Raw genomic sequence first — 19,753 nt, forward strand, 5'->3', positions numbered from 1 at the left:
GGCCTCTCTGCAGCTGTTCGGCATCTCTTTGCAGATGTTTTGGTCATGTTGTGGTCATTATGAGTCTCTTTGTAGTTGCTTTGAGTCTCTTTGTGTTATTTCGTCCCTTTTCATAGTCTTTGTGAGTCTCCCTCTGTGTCTCTTTGCAGCTGTTTTGTATCTCTTTGTAGTGTTGAGTCTCTTCCTGGTTTGGTAAGTGTCCCTTTGAGGGACATTTCGTAGGTGAAGGCCAGGAGGGCCCCTGACACGTTGGGCCCCTGCAGTGCAGCAGGAAGTGTGTCTCTGTCTCAGCAGAACTGACACAGTCTGTTTTTTCTTCTTCTGCGTATTAACATTTGTCTGTGTTGGCCAGTCATAATGTCCAGATGGTTGCTGGTTTCGCAGAGTGTTTTCATTCAATGTGGTTATCAGTTTCTGGTTGATTAAACCATCAGTCTTGTGTCTACAGTGCCAACTAGCTTTGCAGTTTACTTCCAATGCTGAGCCCCATGTTTGTGTATCTGTTCCCCTGTCCCCGGTCTCTCTTCCAGAAGTTCCAGTCTCTCTCTCTCTCTCTATCTTACTCACTTGTTCTGTTTCGTATCACTTAACTGGATCACACTTCCCCCTCCATATCTGGTGACTGAGTCATTTAACTGGAAACACCCACGCACAACACACGCTCATACACACATACGCTCAAACACACACACACACACACACACACACAATCTCTGGTACAAAAGTACATAAGTGACTTATGGGAAGTCTCAGTACTTCAATATATTTTGGACTAATTATGAACCAGTGAAAAAAACAATAAACTCAGGATGTTTAAGAGTCAAACTGAAAACGAGAGTAGGAGGAAGCTGACTTGAGGGGAAACAACATATTTCATAACAATATCACTTCAGTTAGTTCCATTTAAAACAATGTAGATTTGATTTGACTTCATTGAAAATGTAAACATTTCAGGTTTTATTGTCCGAGGCTCATATATTGTGGCTTTGTTCATCTTTACATACCAGGCATTGTTCAAACATACACTTTATTTAAAATTGAATTCAAGGTTCCAAAGAAAATGCAGAAGTTTAGGGTTGCAAAACTTCAAAGGAAATTCAAGACAAAATCATTAGTTTAAAAGTTCAGTGCACGAACAGTACTTTTTCACCTAGAAATGCAGAAAGTTTTGATTTTGAAACTTCTGCCGTCGAACCAACACAGCTGACGTGAACAGAAGTTAATTTGTGGAGCTCAAAGTGAGGAGAAAGAAACATTGTTGTGTCTGTGGATAATCCCAACACATCACTGCTAACATATTTCGTAGGGACTATTTTTGTCATTGAAAGTACTTTCTACCAAAGACGGTTACCCTGGGTTTATCCAGGGTAACCCAGGACATTGCTCTTAGAAAGACACATTACTTATCATATATTTGTCTAAAATTTAATTTTGCAATATTCCCAGCAGCACATATTTTATTCTATTCATCTTGATTGCATTGGTTCGGAGGCAAACATCTCAGAGATAGATTTATCAAAACCTAAGTGGATATAACTGAGACTGTCTGCATGAGTGAGGATATATATTGTGACATATGATCCACATCATTTTTTAGACCATTTGTGTCTTGGAATCGTTTGCATTTGACTCTCCACTTTTAAAGCCCTTCCTTTTCGCGAACCGACCCTTTTTAAGAAAGTCCTTAACGTGCAAAGGCTGCAGGTGCAATAGATCACATCAGGGCGTGCAGAGGAATGTGCCGACTTTGCAATAACAGAGACACTGAACACATAAAGTAAGTGCTTATATGACAGAATAAAAAAAGCACAAACAGTGTGAGAACTCGGCTGCTTTTTTGTTCACACTCGTGTCGGATTATGTGAACACTGCTGGGAAAAGAAAAACAAATGAATGCTGAGCGCACTTTGTTTGTTGTTGGTACTTCTATGGTGAGAGTCATCATGAAACAGAATGCAGTCAGGTAGCATGTAAACACTAAGGTGTACAGCATGTGAAGCATCTGTCAGGGATCCAAAGCATGAATGGCATTTAGTGTTGTGTAATAGGTTACAGGGCTTGGTCAGCTACATACTTATCTTATGATATTGTTGTATTTAAAGCACATTTAAAAGTATTCTGTTGAATAGAATCAAAGGAGGTTTATCACTTTCTAAATCATCCACACAATGTTTTTCCCCCCTAACATGGCACATTTATCCCTTTCAATAATGAGCTCACTATTGCTCCTTGCATGTCTTGTTTTCCTCATGCAGCCCTTCGGCTCATGTATAGCCCGAGTGCCAAACACTGGAGGGCATTGTACAGTAAAAGCACACAGGGTTGCCTGTTTGAAGGCAATGATTTCATAAGAACATCAGAGCTGCTGTGTTTACATCGTTAGTGTCTATCTGCTGCCATCTAGTGGCCGTCGAGGAGGCATGTGGATGTGTGCAGTCCGGTTTAAAAAAAACTCTATAAAGTGCAGAAAATTATTACAAAAATTGTTGTAAATTTAAGATGATGTATATGTACAGTTTCCCGGGAATTTAAATTGGGAAAAGAAAAGTTCCTCTCTTAGTCCAGGTATGAAAAGGGTTTTTCAGGGTAAACGGGTGGATTACAGAGAAGGTTTGATGAGGTAATCTAGTCCTTCATTTTCCACCTGGAGGGGAATTCCTTAACTGCTACCTCTTAAATCACAAACCAGGGACTTACTGTAAGTAATGGTGTTACTATAATATGATGACAGATTTTTGACGTGACTTAATACTTCGCCACACTTGCCTTAAGATCAGAAAATAAGTGAGGAACAAAAGAGATGAGCAGTGGCGGCTGGTCAATAGAGGGCGCTATAGGGCGCCGCCCCACCTTGAGCCACAACAAATAAAATATAATAAATAATAATAAACTATACAAATTGTCAATATTTGCGTTTTTGAAATATGGAATCACCCAGTAATATGTGTAAAATATGATATCTGCGGTAAATATATGCTTTTCCTGCACGTCCTCTCCGCGTGTGCACGTCTCAGCAGCTCTGGGGCGCTGGAGAAACTGCCCAAAAGAGGCGGGTCTTATGAAGCAGTTTAGCCAATTGCTGATTAAAGATATAAATGTGTGACATACAATTTAGCCAATCAGCATCCTCAAATAGATTCAGCAGACTCGATTCTGCCCCAATGGCTGAATCTGGCCCAGTGGCTGATGATCACAGCTGGTCCAGCTGTCAGTCGGCTCTAACAGCTGGAGAGACTTTTGATAATTTGTGTGTTCACATGATCACTGTACTTAATAACAGTAACTAATAATACTAATAACTAATAAAGACACACAGTAATCACCACTGTAGAGGTGTTTCTCTCTGTAGTCTGTTAACAAACTGTGTCCTGTGTTCTGTTTATAAGATCAGGATCCATTTCTACCGGCGGAATGCGATCGTCTTATTTATGAATTATTTGCGTCTGTACGTTTTGAAATTCAGGAACCGGAATCGGAACCGAAACCGGAAAACATCAGCCTGACCTCACAATCAGACAGCAGACTAGCGGGGAAGGGAAGCAGTAACGTTGCATGCGAAGCTTCTCCACTAGCTGCACACCAGACAGGTTTGGCTAGCTGGATGACGTCATGCTAATAACTTATTTAGCCGCTAAATGGTCTGCTATGTTAGCCAGCTAATGCTAGCTTAGCTAAATATGGGTTAATGCTAAAGGGCTAACAAGTTGCTAGTTAATTCCAATTAAGACAGGATATGACTTGCTTACAATATCAAGTCAAGATACTAATTCAATGCTTTTGCCTGTAAAATGTCGTTGATATACAGAGTAGCATTGATATGTCCATATGTTGAGGAAAATAGGCAGTCCTCTGTTAGCATTGTAGAAGCTGAAACCTTAAAAAAAAACAAAAAATAATGATAGTCTTAAACTTGGTATCTTCCGCACAATCCATGCAGAAAGTGCATGTTTTTTATGAGAGCAAATAATCATGAAATTTAGAATCAAACTAATATAATATGATTTGTAAGAAAAATACATAAAGTACAATAACTTTTAATAGAAAGCAAAAGAGGTCAGTCTCATTTCCGATGTACAAGTCGACTCAAACCACTAGATGTCAGCCCTTCTTTTTCTGTCTGCACTTTTAATTGGATGACTGATGAACATATGAGTTCATGCCCCACTTCTCTCCCTCTCTCTAATGATTCTCTGCCCTCTCTCTCTCTCTCTCTCTCAGCCAAAATAACAAAATGCTGACTTCTCAAAGTGCTGTCCGTCAGTATGCCTGTTTCAGCATAGCACTCAAGAGAGCGGGGGAGTAGAGTGAGAGAGAGAGGGAGAGAGAGAGGAGGGGGGGGGAGAAGAAGAAAAAAGAGAAACAACTTTCTCTAACTGCAGGCTCTGCCTTGCCGAGGGGCTTCATCACTGCGCTTCTGTGACGGTAGGTGTGAGGCTGCTTCCTTCTGTTGCTCTGTATTTTCTTTTTTTTTGTTGGGGGGGGGGTCCCCACTTAAATCTTCCCCTCTGGGTTGCCTGTTTGGGTGGGTGGGCTTCATTTTCTTAAGCTAGACCCCCTCTTGTGTGAGACTGTGCATTTGTGTCTGAGATGGGACAAAGCTACAGAATGAATGGGGGACATGGGTGAGCAAATGTTCCTGTGCAGCAGTGTGCTGACTTAATGCTTAACTGGATTTATTGTTATAAATATATCTTGTTTTTATATGCGAGTGTCCAGGCTGAAACTCTCCACTTGTGTCACTCGATGGGGGGGCTTCTGCAGGGGGTCAAAACTGACATACTGTCGCTCTCTAATGAAGCTCTCAGTGTGGTATGTGGTGGGGCTGAGCTGCTCATCGCTGTGCCGTTAATTCGTCAGAGGGGGTTTGGAGATGTTGTCTCAGTAGGTCGCAGGGTTTGGAAACCGGGAAGGAGGATTAAGTTGGCCCTCCGCCTGCACACCCCGTCCAGTTAAGGTGCATTAGTGTTTGACATTTGAGTGTCTGTCACTGGATTTATTCGTCTTTTGGGGACTGATGCCTTAATTGGGGTGAACAATGAAGTTGTATGTAGATGTGACCTTCCTGCAGAGTCAACTCTGTTACAGTGTCAATCTGTGACAACAATCCGTCTCGTGAAACAGCTCCACTTCATGCCGTTCTCTGTGAATATCTGCAGCAGTTCCAACTTTGAGTGACTTTGTTTAACAAATACTGAATTAAACTTTTAAGACTTTCCTTTTGGAGCAAAACCTAAAGTTGTTCAAAAGTCCTAAAGTCTGTCTCAAAATGTGTTGCTCTAATACAGTCTGGAGGAGCAACCCAAGCCGGGGAGGATTCACACGGCTGGAAGTAGCTGACTTGTGAAGCTAAAATTAAGCTGAGGGCAGATTTGGAATGTTACACTCGGGCATCAAGACGTGGAGAAGACAACCTGCGGATGGTGACAAATCTTAAGAGCGGTCGGTGGCAGAATGGCAACTTGCAGCCTGATCATTTAAAAAAACTAAATTATTAACAAAGAAATCAACCTCTACCTAGCAAAGATCAGGGAAACAGAAAGAGATGACATCAAAGTTTATTTTCTGCTCCAGTAAAAGCAAAGGCCCTGGCACAGGAGCCGAGTGTAAATCATTCTGGAGCATTTATGAGTGTACAACCTTTGTCACTGTGAAATCCAAACCCTTGTAATGGTCTTTGACTTATAAAACACACAGTAACTCCCCGCTGCTGCGTGTGTCAGTGCACTACTCCTATAGCTCCTTAACGCACGAGGACAATAACAAACCAAACAAGCTCACATGCAGTGAATCAGGTTTTTACTTCACGTATCGCCAAAATAAGTGCCTTTCCCCCACAGACAGTCTGCTCTTCAAATGACTCCACGAACATGCACTGACTCAGTATGAAGCGCCAGCCTGTGAAATCTGTTGATACTTTAACGGCCGTGACCGAAGTGCCCATGCGCGAAACTCAACAGGTGGTTGGAGTGGGAAGACCCGAATTGGTTTCAATAATCGGGGCAGTTGGAGCAGCAGCTGCTTCAGCTCCTGTCGGAGGAAACATGTTCGCTGTGATTTAGAATGGTGGAGCCCAGTTATACCTCGTACAGTCACGTTACAGCTCTGAATATGTCCTCCGCCTGCTGTTCACTACTATTGAAACCTTCACAACAAAGAATTCATGCTGCCAGAGTTCAGCTTTGTTTGACTTTGACCAAATGGATGTCGGCCAATAGTGGTGCACCGTGTTTAGACACGTATGTGGCATCTCGTCCTGCTTCTGATCTGAGTACATGACATCAGGACACAAAGGCTACGTTCAGACTGCAAGTCTGAGACTGCAAGCAGATTTGTGTGTCCGACTTGCAAAACTCACATTTCTTTTTTCTTTTGTCTTGCAGTCCAACTTTCTAAAATCAATCAAAATATAATCTGGATTTGCCAAAAAAACAAATGTATTTAAGCTGTCAGTCTGAACAAGGCCCAACTCCTCTGACGGCCCTGTGATAGTCTGCGCAGGTGTTTTCAGTTATTCTGCTTGATTACACCGGCTCAGGTTGAATGACTCGGTAGTTTCCTCTATTGTGAGCAGCAACTCGACAGTCATTGTGTTGTCTCACAACAGGGATTATTGCGTCTATAATATACAACACATTGTGGGATTGTTGGCACATAGTAGTGTACAGGCCACACTCCTACTATGTTTGTTCCATAGCAGCATTTGTGTGAGGGCACTACTGTGACTCAATTTTAAAATTCTGAATTGGGGCACGAGACTCACAGTTGAGCTTTGAATCTGATTTATCTTATAATCAGTTTCTGATTCAGTTCCAAGTTGGTGAAATGAATTATTGAAGTGAAGCTCACACTCTTGAGTCTTTTATAAGTGAAGATTCACGTCATTATTTCCCAAATACTGAACAGAACATTTGGTCTTGAGTTGAAGTTCTTGCATTGTTTTTGGTTGTGCAGACACAATAAGATACTGGATGACGAGCTACACATTTCATAGGATTCAGACCCAGTTGATCCAGTATTAGGCTGATTATTTCCGATCTGATGATCTCAGTTCCGAGGAGAAGCTAGCTCACACTCACTCTCATTCTGCCTCACTTTGTTTAAAACACACTCGCAGAATGAGCCCTCCGGCTTTTCTATGACTTGAGGCTTTTCATTAAATCAGCTGATTGTTTAATGTCCCGTTCCCTCGTTCTCCCACATAGCCATAATTATGATTTCATGACAAATTCTGTTCTGACTTGCTAAGAAGAGTCGCATGTCATTATCTTTCCTTTCGGGAACATTAGATCTGTGTCACACGCGAGGGTAAGATCCGACCACTCTCTCGGGGTTTGAATATTGAGTAGCTGTCATGAACTAATGAAATGTAGACATTTATAACCAGGCTCAGCTGATGTCACGGCTCTCATAAAAACAGCAACTGCAGGTGCAGGAGATGGTTGAGATTTGAATACTGGAAAAAGAAACGTCCCGAGCCAGCTGGCAGCGGCAGGTGACGGCCACCGCTCCCAGTTTGTTGTGGTTTTTATAGAGTTCCTGCCGGGACCGCTGGTGACAGATGCACATTCAACGTCCAGTCAGTTTGCCGCGTGGTCGGAGACTTCCTGGCACGTGGAACGTGCCAAATGAAATGTCAAAATAAATGTAAACACAATGGTGGGCCTGGCTGCTTGTCCGCTCACCAGAGGCTTATTTTTTTATTATCTGCCAAAGTCCATGCAACTATTTTATGATAATTTACTGTAAAACAATCAGTGATAAAATGAATTCAGGATTTGTAGTTCCCTAAACAATGCGAGAAGAGGAAATGTACCTTTTTATTATAAGACCCCCAAACCAGTGATCTCTTTCTAAAAGAGTATATGTCAAAGTATTTAGATCTTCGGTTCCTTGACTGGCGGGCTGCTGGCACGCAGTCGTCTGAGCCCTCACACTTAGCTCAAGTGTCAGAAAACAGCCACGCGTTTAACTCAACAATAAGCACGGCTCAAAGGCTCGACGGCCGGCAAATCACATGAGCCTTGTTGGGATGGAGCTCTGGGTCACATTCACTCCTTAAGTCTCAGACGACTCGCTACGTTAAATACAGAAGAAAAGCACTGAGAAACTGTAACAAGCAGGATTGGGAAAGGTTCATTTTTTAACATTTTTGTTACCTGAAAATGGATTTACATGAAGCAGAATAGAACTATTGAGTAAACAAAACAAAAGTTGCTTAAATAAATGAATCTATCAATAAATCGTAGCATGATAAACAAATAAATATTCCATCATTTGATGCTTTACTGTAATATACAACATAACATTAATGTCTGACTGATGAAATTTAATGCATTAGAAATGAAATAAAAACTAAATTCTTGAGTGATGCTTTTGGTTTAATGTCCCCTCACTACTAGCTACACAGATTATATTTGCAGGGCCCGACAGTGAGGGTTGCCCAATGTACGGCCTTTGGTTGTCAATAGTTGCAACCACTTTTTAATGGATAAAAAAACAGAGACAGCAAACAGCAAAACATTCACCCCATGAGCAATGCATTTATCATTTTTGTTGCATTCGTGATATTTAAATATTGCTGTTACAGGCGTGTTTACTTGCGAGACAATAGTGAAGCAAATTAAGTTGTTCGACTGTCGGACGAAAACTTTGAATAACTCGTCAACATCTCAAACAAACAAAGAAGCAGATGAACCTGAACATAAAACAAAAAGGAAAGTCTTGGGAGGCGACGTTAAGGCTGGGAGATACCAATATCTCCTATCTCCATAACATATATATGACGTATCACTTCACAGTATCTCAATCACTCAAAATATAAGGTGACAAAAAATGGCAGACGTATTTTCAGTTTGGGCGAGCCAAAGCTGATGCCCCCTGGTTGCAGTTTGTGTTGAGCCCTGACTATGCACCATCAAGTTGTTTCTTGGTAACTCCATAATAACGTAGGTGATGTAAAGAGTTTAACGTCTGTCCGTTAAGACTCAGAGGCTGTGTTTCATATAACAACGTTTTATCCCACAGCCAGGCTGGTCTATATCCTCCACCGGGTGCTTTGAGCTGCAGCCTCCTTCCCCTCATCCTTTTAAATCTGCTCCATCTTCCTCTGCAATCCGGTGTTTGTGTCATTGGCTTTACGCGTTAGAGCCACACAGCGTCGGCGAGGGAAAGTGAGAGAGAAATCCAGAGGTCTTGTCCAAGGAGACGATCTGAAACGTATGCTAACACGCACACCAAGTTGTCATTCTTTGATTCATTAGCAGGTATTGTTTCATCAGCCACATGGTGTGTATCCATCTCCAGTCACAAGCAGTGTGTGTGTGTGTGTGTGTGTCCTCTCTAATGAAGTGTAATCTGATCAGTGACTCCAAACAAACAGGCGTTACCTTGAGCAGAACCAGGTCACGGTCCCATAGTTAGTGTTCCTGGAGCACGGATGCATAGAGAGAACTAGATACAGCGTCGTTCATGCCTGTGGAAGATGCTCAGCGGTACGTGAAGTAAAAGAAAAAGAGTTTGACCTCCAAGTTAAAAAATTCTGATACAGTTTCCCGGATATTCTGGCGATGTTCTGCATCTGTGGGCCTGTGGAGCGAGCACATTAGCGATTTCTTTAACTCCGCCTCCGAGCCCTTGGTCCATTACAGTATTTAGGACGGCAGTGAATTACCATTTCTAGTCATGTTTGGCACATTGTTTTCTGTGATGGGGGGTTATAGACCTTTATGAAGTTGGATAAAGTTGCATTGATGTAATCAATACTGTAGTATAGTACAAGTTGCATCCCTTAGAGAATCCCTGAGCACACGTTTGATTGTGTACTTGTTGCCATCACAGATCACAGATGTGATTGGTTCCTGACTGGCTCAATGACGCCACTCTGTGACCTGAGCTGCGGTGGGTTTTCGTCCTCTGGCCAAGTTGGGATGAAATCTGGACTGAAAATCAAAACATTAGACCTCACAGACCCGATAGCTGCATTACTCATACTTTGACCCAGAGCCATCACTGCGGGTCTTTATTTCCCAGCTTCAGGGCTCTTCTGTGTACTTTAAACCTGTTTGTCGTTGGGTGTTTTCTCATCACTGGGTGCAGATACAGTCCGGGTGTGTCCACTACTGTATGAGCGAGTGTCCGTCAATGATAAATAAGGGGTTGCACTTTCCACCCCTCTCCATTCTGCTATTCTTAGTCTCAGTGTGGTGAGCTAAGGGTTTAGAGTTACAAAGACTTTGCTCTCTCTCTCTCTCTCTCTCTCTCTCTTTAACTTTCTTCACTTCTGTGCCTCGCTCTAACTCTTCTCCTTTCAAACAGCGGGACATCAGTGGGTGGGTATTCACCTCTCATGTGCTTTTTAAGGTGAGAATGAAGCTCACGTCGGCGTGCGTCCTGGAGGCCGCTGCTGCATATTTATACTGACTCTGCCCTCCAGAGTCTTGCAGATTTGTTTTTGGAAATGCATCTATTATTATCATCACGGCATTATTATTATAAGCTGTCTGAACAAGGCGGTCGATAAGCTCAATGAAGATCATGAAACTGTTTGGTACTCCATGGGGGGTCCCAGGTAAAGTAAGGACAGAGGGATTTCTAATTTTGTCAGATAGTTTGAAAACCTGGGTGCGCCCTGGTGTCCTCAGGGTGAAGGTGGCGACCGTGAGCTGAAATGTCCTCGGTTCACAACCACTACAGTTTGATTTGGACACACTCCAGCCCCTTCCCCACTGGACAGAGACCCACTGAACACCTGCTAACATCTGGCTTTTGTTACAACCAGCGTTCATTCCTGGGACAAATAACTCAGCAGTAGTCACAGGTCCAGCTATGTTACTGCATTGAAGTGAATAAATATCTAATATATATTGTCAAATCTATTTCTTCTATGTAGAAATAACTAGTTTTCTTGCTGATGGTCTGGTTTACATGTGGGTCATAAAGAGGTGTCTTCAAGATTTACTCACTGTATTTCTACTCTACTACATCTCAGAGGGAAATGTTTAACTTCACTACATTTATTTGACAATATTTGTAACTAGTTTGGCTACTTTGTAGAGTCAGATTCAGCCAATAAACTATGACGTGTACTGTATTGAACTAGATTCTGTCGCTGTGGAGAAACTGTGCAGGGAGAGAGCCAGCCCATTTCAGCTCATAATGAAACTATGGCATAACAAATTAGACTTTGGCGAGCCGCCACAGTCTAGGTAATTGATGGAAAACACTGATATGATACCGTGTAACTTTATTTACACTAATTGTGTTGCTAAGGGATTCAACTCTAAATAAACAGAGGACACAAGAGAGAAAAACAAACTCTGATATCCCCCCCCCCTGCTCTCTCTTCCCTTCTCTCACAGTGCCCTCTCGCCCAGAGGTGTGCAGCGGTGTGTATGAGTGAGTGCGTGTGTATGTGAGCCAGAGCCTCAGGAGCCATGTCGGACCCCCGGGACATCGACGAGGATGCCATCCTCAAGGGCCTCAGTGCTGCGGAGCTGGACCAGCTGGATGCTGATCTGCAGGAGATGGACCCCGAGGTACCAGGGAGCGCTTGATGTTTTCCAAACCAGCTGGCTTCTGGTCTCCAATTCCACAGGGCTTTGGTGGTCAGATCTGGCGCCTTGGGGTCCAGAAATCCTGCAGCTTTTTGTTCCTGTATCTCCGCGGTGTATCTTATTAACGGTCAGCAAAAGAAAAACCTGCAGGATGACTGACCTCGAAGAGGAGAGGTGCATTCAGTTCCACTTTATTGCAAAGTCTTCCCTTCAGTGAGCCCACGCGGTGATTACATTTGTTACAAGAAGTGAGCAGCAAGAGAACAAAGGGCGAAAGATCAATTGAAGTGAAATCAAGCGGCAAACTCGACCATTAAAAGTAACTGTTGCCATAACAAAGTTTCCCAAATGAAAATGCTTCAGGCAGATGCAGCGGATTGGGCAACACCCACATGTTCCAAAGTGTGATACATGTTGTCAAAATGAGAAAACTACAAGTATGATTTACAAAATGCCCTCAAAATAAACTGCTGTAGCTTGTATCGTCACTGCAGAACCATGTGAATGCACCTCAGAGTTCTATACAGACGTATTCTATACAGACGTATTCTATACAGATGGCTCGAGAACATCGAGCCAATTAAAGTCACAGTCGGTGATTATAGATCCCCGGCTGTAGCAGATCATCTGATGGGTCTAAACTAAAGCATTTTCTACTCACTCCGTCCGTCCAGACGCTGGAGTAACAACGAATCTCTTCTCTCGTGTTCTCTCGTCTTAATGCCGCATCAACATAACATTTGACCCCTCGTTCTCCCAGAATGCCATGCTGCCCGCTGGCTACCGGCAGCGTGACCAGACGAAGAAGGGCCCGACGGGGGAGTTTGACCGCGACGCCCTGCAGCAGCACTTGGAGAAGCAGGCCCTGGAGCACGAGGACAGGGAGGACCTGGTGCCCTTCACTGGGCAGAAGAAAGGTCTGTTAAATACACCAAGTCATCTCAATCTTATGTCACGACAAAGACACGAAACTGTGTGTGCGAAGACTTAAATCTCCATCGACTCCCCCCCCGTCTCCCTCACACAGCTGTACAGTGTTGTACTCTGCGATGCTTCACTGCACAGCAGCTCAGGCTCTTAGTTTCAGGTCTGTGTGGGGCTTTTGCAGCTCACTGAGTTTCGGGGTAATTTCCATCATAGTCCCACAGGCTGACATGTGCAGACCTGAGAGTATTTGTCCTGTAGTTCTTGTGGAACTCGATGTAAACAACCAATACCGGATACATCTACGTGCTGTTTTAAAATGAGCTTTTGTTGTTATTCGTGAAGATAAATGAGAAAAAGATAAGAAACCACAATCTCCACTCCGGTGGAAAACACAGAGCTTATTAGAGCTGGTCCACAAATCCGAGTTAAACCCTGACTTACTTGTGAAACATGATCCAAACAGAGCTTTTACCAGAACAGAGACAAATATACGGTTTAAACTATTCAGACAGAAGAAACACGATTATAGAGTAAAACACTTTGTTCGCTGACTGATGCACAAACACTCACAAACGTCAGAAACTCGACACTCTCGTCCTGTCTGGCTCTGTGGATGTCCTCATCTCTGATCGTTTCGTCTCTTAACTCGTCCATTCTTTTCTGTCCGTCTCCAGGAAAGTCCTTCGTGCCCAAGAAACCAGCGGAGATCCCTGCGCACGAGCAGGTGATACTGGAGCCGGAGCTGGAGGAGGCTCTGAAAAATGCCACCGACGCAGAGATGTGTGACATCGCAGGTTAGACCAACACCATTACCATTACCACGAATATCAGTTGTAGCACTTTAGAATCATACTTCAACTCATACTGATTGAGTGTGTAGTAAGCAGTTAGTTAGTATACTCTGAACGCAGCCCAGGTTTCATTGAGACACTTGATTGACAGCACAAACGATAGCAACTGGAATGCAGTCGCTCTTACTGGGAATCAATTACACCTGTGCTTTCATGCTTCTCCTGCCGATGTTGACGTGTCAAAATATCTGCCGTGAAAAGAAAGCTCTGTTCGTCCTATGACGTCATCTTTTTGTCCCGGTGCTGATTAAGACCTCAGTGTTTTGACCCACCATGGTTCTACAGTACAGGCCCAGTTATCTCTCTGCTGTTGGCTTCAGTAGTCCCTGCTTTACAGACATGGCCAGACGTGCGATGGGGTCCAATTCTACGCGCTCAGCAACACAGAAATAAATAAGCCTGGCCCGCGGCCAGAGGGGAGGGAGGAGTGAACACGGGGGGCGGTGGGGGGCCGAGATACAGTATCTGTCAGAAACAGACCGGTGGGAAGCTACTGTGGTGACAGACAAGCAAGCCACCGTGTTTTCTATCAGAGCTTGGAATCAACAGTGTGATGTGACGAGTCTTTCAGAAACCATTTAGAATTGTTTTCCATTTAGGATTTGTGGATTTGACATTTTATTCTTTCATGTACTATCTATAGTAGTATTATTCCTCAATCATCAACATCACAAACAAACATATTGTGACAATGTGACACATTGACATCACGATTGATGCCAATGTGCAGCGGATACTTCAAATAAAGAGCCTCTGTAACTGACCCCCTTAAGTTACAAAAACTGTATCAGACCGCCTCCCTTGTTCAGAAATTAGGCTAAATTGAAATGTAGAGCGTGTTTTCTTTATTGAGTGTGATCCTTTGAACAGCACGAACACGCGCTCACACAGAGAGAGGCAGGCATCCGGAAAGGCAGAGCGGGGGAGCGTGTTTGTCCGGCTCCATCAGCCTGTCACAGAGACGGCCTTTTTAACCCTGGATGGAGTCCAGATGAGGATTAAACCTCGGTTAGACTCTGTCAGGCTTTTGTTTGGGCTTTTTGGCAAACAGACTAAAAGGGGGCTGAATAGCTGGGCCGACCCGCTCCATGAGCCCGGAGAGAGAGGGAGAGAGGGAGAGGGAGAGAGAGAGAGAGAGATCCAACAACTTCATTTTCACATTTTATTTATATCGCCACGTTGCTATATTGAGTTTTTTTTTTAGTTTCTGCAGTCTAGTTTGTGCTGTAAAGCTACCGTGGGTTATTCTAAGGAGGCAAACCGGATGACGGGGGGGGGGGGGGGGGGGGGGGGTGTTTATGGTCGGTAAGCCCCCCCACCCACCGAGCAGGCAGCTGTCTCCCTGGCCTCCCTCTCCTCACAAGAACCTTCCTATGGTTCCCCACACCGGGTCAGGAGGCTGGGAAGGTGGAGCGAGGGTGGAGGGTGGAGGGTGGAGGGGGGGGGGGCTTGCAGTTACAGCAGTTGGTGTGCGACACAGTTTGTCAGGTTACAACAGGAGGAAGTCTGCCTCCTCCTGGTCATCAAGAGTAACAACACAACAAGAGAAAACTGTCAGTCATCTGTTCAGTGACAGAGATGTGGAAGATATTCACTTTTTATTTTATTTCTAAGTCATTCTGGGTTTTATATTTTCTATGTAAAAATCTACAGAGAGCCTAAAAATCTATTTTATTTTTCACTCTCTGTGGACCAACGTCACACTTCACAGCATTGCCTCTTAACTGGCTGGTTTCTGTCTTTTACAAGAAGGTTGTCCAAGACTCCAGCAGTGTTCTCCTCTCCTAAAGAGTGTGTGTGTGTGTGTGTGTGTGTGTGTGTGTGTGTGTGTGTGTGTGTGTGTGTGTGTGTGTGTGTGTGTGTGTGTGTGTGTGTGTGTGTGTGTGTGTGTGTGTGTGTGTGTGTGTGTGTGTGTGTGTGTGTGTGTGGTCTTTTAACACTGACTCAGTATCAGCTAGAATAACACTGAGAAAGCTCGAGGCCCACCCTGAACCTTGTGATTAAATGTGTGCTCTCATTACTGTGAGATTACAACCAGTGATCGAGTTTCCTCATCTCATCAAACATAGAGCCACACAGGAGACAAGGGACACCTAACTGGGTCTCTTCTTTGGACAATCCAGGACATTCAGCATGATGTCATCCAAACATCAGAGACATTCTGATCTGGTATTCACAGTGATTGCTTTCTTCTACTTGCAGCTATCCTGGGAATGTACACGCTGATGAGCAACAAGCAGTACTACGACGCTCTGGGCACCACAGGAACCATCGCCAACATCGAGGGCATCAACAGTACGTATGAACAATTTAAACATTGTTTTGTATCACACTAAGCTCATATTGACAGTCACAAGAAAAGTAAACTGCTGGTGAGATTCTTAATCTTATCTACATCGTCTCTTGATCAGAACTACTCGTCTTATCTAACAGAACTTCCCAAAACAGATTGAACATCGTCATCTGAAAGTCCTGTTCAGGATCATATTAACGTTTAAATGGTTGTTTATGGACGAGAGGCTCATAACAGGCTGCTCTGTTATGTTGTGGAAACGCCCCCCAAGTCACATGACATGGTAGCACATGCAGGTTGGAGGACATAACATAACGTTGCTATCTTCCCTACTCATTTTAAATGTTTGACTAATGTTAACTTGGTTGCCATGTTTGGTTCAGTGGCAGCAAATAATCCTAGGAAACTCGGCTCTAAAATCCCTTTGTCATCGTTTCTCAGCATGTAAGAGATGGTTTCATGGATGAGTTATCGTCGTAGTCTGCACGTCTTCCACAGTGAGGAACATATTAGCGCAAAGCTCCATCCGTCTGTCACGTCAGCTAGAAGCTAGATCATCACTGAACATCTCCTGGGAAATCATTTCCAGAAAAGAGAAGGAAGCCGGCATAATCATGCTTATTTCTTCGACTATATTTTATTCAGGCAAACAGGACCTGATTGTCTCTGTACACTTTATAAACTACATGAACAGAGCTTCACAATAAGGGTTGCTAGCATGCATTGGATAAGTATAATGTAACATCGGGCTAGTAAATGGTAAAATAGAAGCCATCCTTTTTTTATTTACCAGAACTGATGGTGGAAGTAGCTTCTCTTAAATTGTATCATGTTTTTTTACAGCTCTACAGCACTTTTATAAAATGTTCTCTATAAATACAGTAAATTTGAGTCATCTCGCTTCCTTCTTATCTCTGTAGAGCGTTGCACATGCACACTCCTATCCGGTACTTGCAAGAAAAATAGCAGCAGTTTAAAAAAAAAAAGAAAGTTTATGGAGCTGAAGTGCAAGTGAGCATTTCAACTATGGTGGAAACAGAAGTTTAGCTCGGTGGCATTTGAGCGGATACTGCACAGTTTGATAAGCACTAATAAATAGAACTATTTGTACAGCAGGTTGAACCCTGCATGAAGAATAAAACACTAAGGCACTTTGCAACATGTTGAGGGTTTTCTCATCTGTGACGTTACGTATGTGTCATTTGAAAGAAGGAAGTTTCCTCTTCTTGGTTCAACACCAATAAATGAATGAGTGAAGCCTTAAACTGGATCACTACGCCCCTCTGGAGCCTAAGCTGTGACACTGTCTCCTACAGGTGTAGTGAAACCAGATCCATTCAAGATCTTCCCCGACGAGCTGCCCAACCCCACCAACGTGGAGGAAACCCTGGAGAGGATCCACAACAACGACAGCAGCCTGACCGAAGTCAACCTCAACAACATCAAGGTCAGCTGAAAGAAAACTGCGATGGTAACAGGATGCTGGAGAAGATGCATTAAACAGTTTATTCCTTCAATTCATTAGTAGCAAAGAGAACCATGCAGCTGAAGTTCACACTCTTCCAAGCCAACATAGTTATACTTTTCTCTGAAAGTGACTCTTACTGTGCAACACTAATCCTAAAACCCATAAATGAGTCGGCATGTTTGCACTCCTGGTTCCCTCGTCTCAAAGTCGATGTGTTTTTTTTGTTTTGGTGAGATGCCTGAAATAAGGTTCTACGATATAAAATGCATCACTAGATTCATGTATTTTGAAGCTTTTACGTGTCTTATTAGAGGCGGTTGCTAACAGCAAGCTAACGTTAGCTTTTTTGCTCCTGGCAATTGTATCTACGCTTCAGAAATTACAAAAGCGGTGTTCATTTCTGAAGATTATCTTGCTGAACAAAACATATGTAAGTATCATAAAAGTTTGTTTGCCCACAGAGTTTATTTTCTGCAATAATCCAAAAATCCAATGAAAGAATCCCATTGGCTGTTGACTGGGAACCAGTGTGACGCTGACTTCCTGGTTGGCCTACAAAAATCCGTCATCCCTTCGGCTCTCTATTAACAAATGAATGCATGAAGCTCTTAAAGGTGACTGTGTCTGTGCTGCAGGACATTCCCATCCCAACACTGAAGGAGGTCTTCGAGGCGATGAAGGGAAACTCTCACGTGGAGTCTCTGAGCATCGCCGCGACCCGCAGCAACGACCCCGTGGCCTACGTGAGTACGATATGAAACGACAAGCGGTCAGCTGACAGATGCTGTTTATTTTCTAATGTTTTGGTTTGAATTTCTTTAGTATAAAGAAAAACAATACGTACTCTTAGAGCCACTGATATTTAAACCTGGCAAGAAGACACTTTTCTGCATCTCTGCCATTTATACGTTACAATTTTGTTGGGTATTGAACCCATAATCCTATCCATCCTCAAGTCAAATAAATGGTGGTACCATGTAATGTTTCAAATGAAGTTTTTGTACCCACGTGTATGTCTACCAGTCATGTGCCGAGATGCTGCAGGAGAACACCAGCTTGCAGAGTCTTAATGTTGAGTCCAACTTCATCACTTCGGACGGCATGTTGGCGGTCATCAAAGCTATGACCAGCAACGCCACGCTGGTGGAGCTCAAGATCGACAACCAGGTCCGAAACACGTAACCGAAACTACGGCTCTACAGAGCATCTCGGTAATAAATGCAACAAGTGAGATTTCTGAGTTGTAACACTGGCGAGCGTGTCTCCATGCAGAGGCAGAAGCTGGGAGACTCTGTTGAGATGGAGATCGCCTCCATGTTGGAGAACAACTCCAGCATCCTCAAATTCGGCTACCACTTCACCCAGCAGGGTCCCCGCGCCAGAGCGGCCATGGCAATCACACGAAACAACGACATGAGTGAGAACATAATTATTGATCTCCACGTAGAATTCTGGAAAGATTGGAGCTAATCTTTGAGATGCACTGAGCAAGATGTGTGAAGTGTGAAGTAAAGTGTGTTTCAGGACCGTCTTTTTCCTCATTTCGTGTCATATTTCGTCTTTCTTCTCTCTGCAGTTCGCCAGCAGAGATTGAGATGAAAGCAGCGAGGAGCGAACAGAAGAACAGCCACTTCAGCCCCGTGGAGCCTTTGGACAGACCAGCCTCCCGCCAGCTTCCTCCATGCGGAGCGCCGGAGCTGAACCAATCCTCCCCAAATTAACCCGGGTCGCTGAGCGCGGTGCGACCCACCTAACACCCATGTGCAACCATTTCATTTCATTTACCGCAGCCAGCTTTTTTTTTTGTAGACTGTGCTGAATTCACCATAAAGGCATGTATAGGTCACAAGCAAAATGTGAGGTGTCTTCTTTTTTTTGTGCTTTTATCCTCATCCTCCTCTTCATCATCATCCAAAAACACACTTTTCATTCATGAAAAAAACATTTTCAAATGTGGTGCTTTCTGTGGGAAGAAAACAAACTGTAAATACTTTAAATAAAAAATATATATTCAAGTAATTTTTTTGTAAATGTTTGGCAAGTTTAATTTGATTGTTTCTACGCCTTTATATCGGATATGTGAAGAGCGTTCAGAACAAGTTTAAATGCACCAAAGAGGTACATACTTCGGTGCATTTCATTATCTACAGCTGAAACTGGACAGAATTGTTTTGCAGAAGCTCAAATGAACCTCTAATCATATTCATATTAACACAAACAGAACTCTGTAAGACTGAACAGGTCCATCAAAAAGAGTAAACATTAGGAATGATTCTCTTCACAGTTTATGGGGAACTTTACGTGATCATTTCCCCCCTTGAATTGACAAATACTGCAGCATTTCAGGGCTGAACCCTTCACGTAAAGAGTCGCAGCGCTTTAATCCCTTTAAAGTCGCTCCTGATCGTCTGACTCCCCTCGAGCACCTGAGCTATTTTTACCCCTGAACCCTGATGGGACCCGTAACCGCGTCCGCTGGGCTTGAGTTACCTTGTTCCAAATATACAAGAGCCAACTTGAAGAGGGTTGCACCCACAGAGTTTTATGAACACTAACAGCTGCTAACCTCCGAGGATCCTTTCACTGCCTCCTCTTTCATTTCTTCCTCCTACTTTTCCCTCATTTTCTTTGAAGCGCTCCGACTTAATGTCAATCTTGACAC

General features: G+C 43.5%; 1 protein-coding gene and 1 long non-coding RNA gene across 4 annotated transcripts; one reads left to right on the forward strand and one right to left on the reverse strand.

The window, feature by feature from the left end:
* Positions 1-4,248: 4,248 nt before the first annotated feature.
* On the forward strand, positions 4,249-19,110 carry tmod4 (tropomodulin 4 (muscle)). 3 transcript variants are annotated; one of them, XM_076081239.1, is made up of 10 exons: positions 4,249-4,422; positions 11,358-11,534; positions 12,313-12,469; positions 13,154-13,273; positions 15,533-15,625; positions 16,940-17,070; positions 17,727-17,834; positions 18,115-18,258; positions 18,364-18,508; positions 18,668-19,110. In XM_076081239.1, the coding sequence occupies exons 2-10, from the start codon at positions 11,433-11,435 to the stop codon at positions 18,688-18,690; spliced, it is 1,023 nt and encodes a 340-aa protein (XP_075937354.1). In that variant the 5' UTR covers positions 4,249-4,422; positions 11,358-11,432; the 3' UTR covers positions 18,691-19,110. The 3 variants fall into 3 exon arrangements, with proteins under 3 accessions (XP_075937354.1, XP_075937357.1, XP_075937355.1); XM_076081242.1 differs by lacking the exon at positions 4,249-4,422 and adding an exon at positions 9,192-9,216; XM_076081240.1 differs by lacking the exon at positions 4,249-4,422 and adding an exon at positions 10,338-10,359.
* LOC142938047 (uncharacterized) lies at positions 5,538-14,134 on the reverse strand. The gene is made up of 2 exons (XR_012949479.1): positions 9,387-14,134; positions 5,538-9,221 (listed from the first exon to the last, which is right to left on the reverse strand). It is a non-coding gene; the product is annotated as an uncharacterized LOC142938047 (long non-coding RNA).
* Positions 19,111-19,753: the final 643 nt, after the last annotated feature.

Source organism: Anarhichas minor, unplaced genomic scaffold, assembly GCF_050575085.1.
Source record: "Anarhichas minor isolate MPS153535 unplaced genomic scaffold, ASM5057508v1 ptg000079l, whole genome shotgun sequence".
Taxonomy (NCBI): domain Eukaryota; kingdom Metazoa; phylum Chordata; class Actinopteri; order Perciformes; family Anarhichadidae; genus Anarhichas; species Anarhichas minor.

What these genes read in the sequence shown, in the direction of transcription:
- tmod4 (XM_076081239.1), top strand. Translation starts at nt 11,433, where the DNA reads ATGTCGGACCCCCGGGACATCGACGAGGATGCCATCCTCAAGGGCCTC. An exon ending in CTTCACTGGGCAGAAGAAAG is followed by an intron (nt 12,470 to 13,153) that starts GTCTGTTAAATA and finishes GTCCGTCTCCAG; the next exon opens with GAAAGTCCTTCGTGCCCAAG. An exon ending in AGCTCAAGATCGACAACCAG is followed by an intron (nt 18,259 to 18,363) that starts GTCCGAAACACG and finishes GTCTCCATGCAG; the next exon opens with AGGCAGAAGCTGGGAGACTC.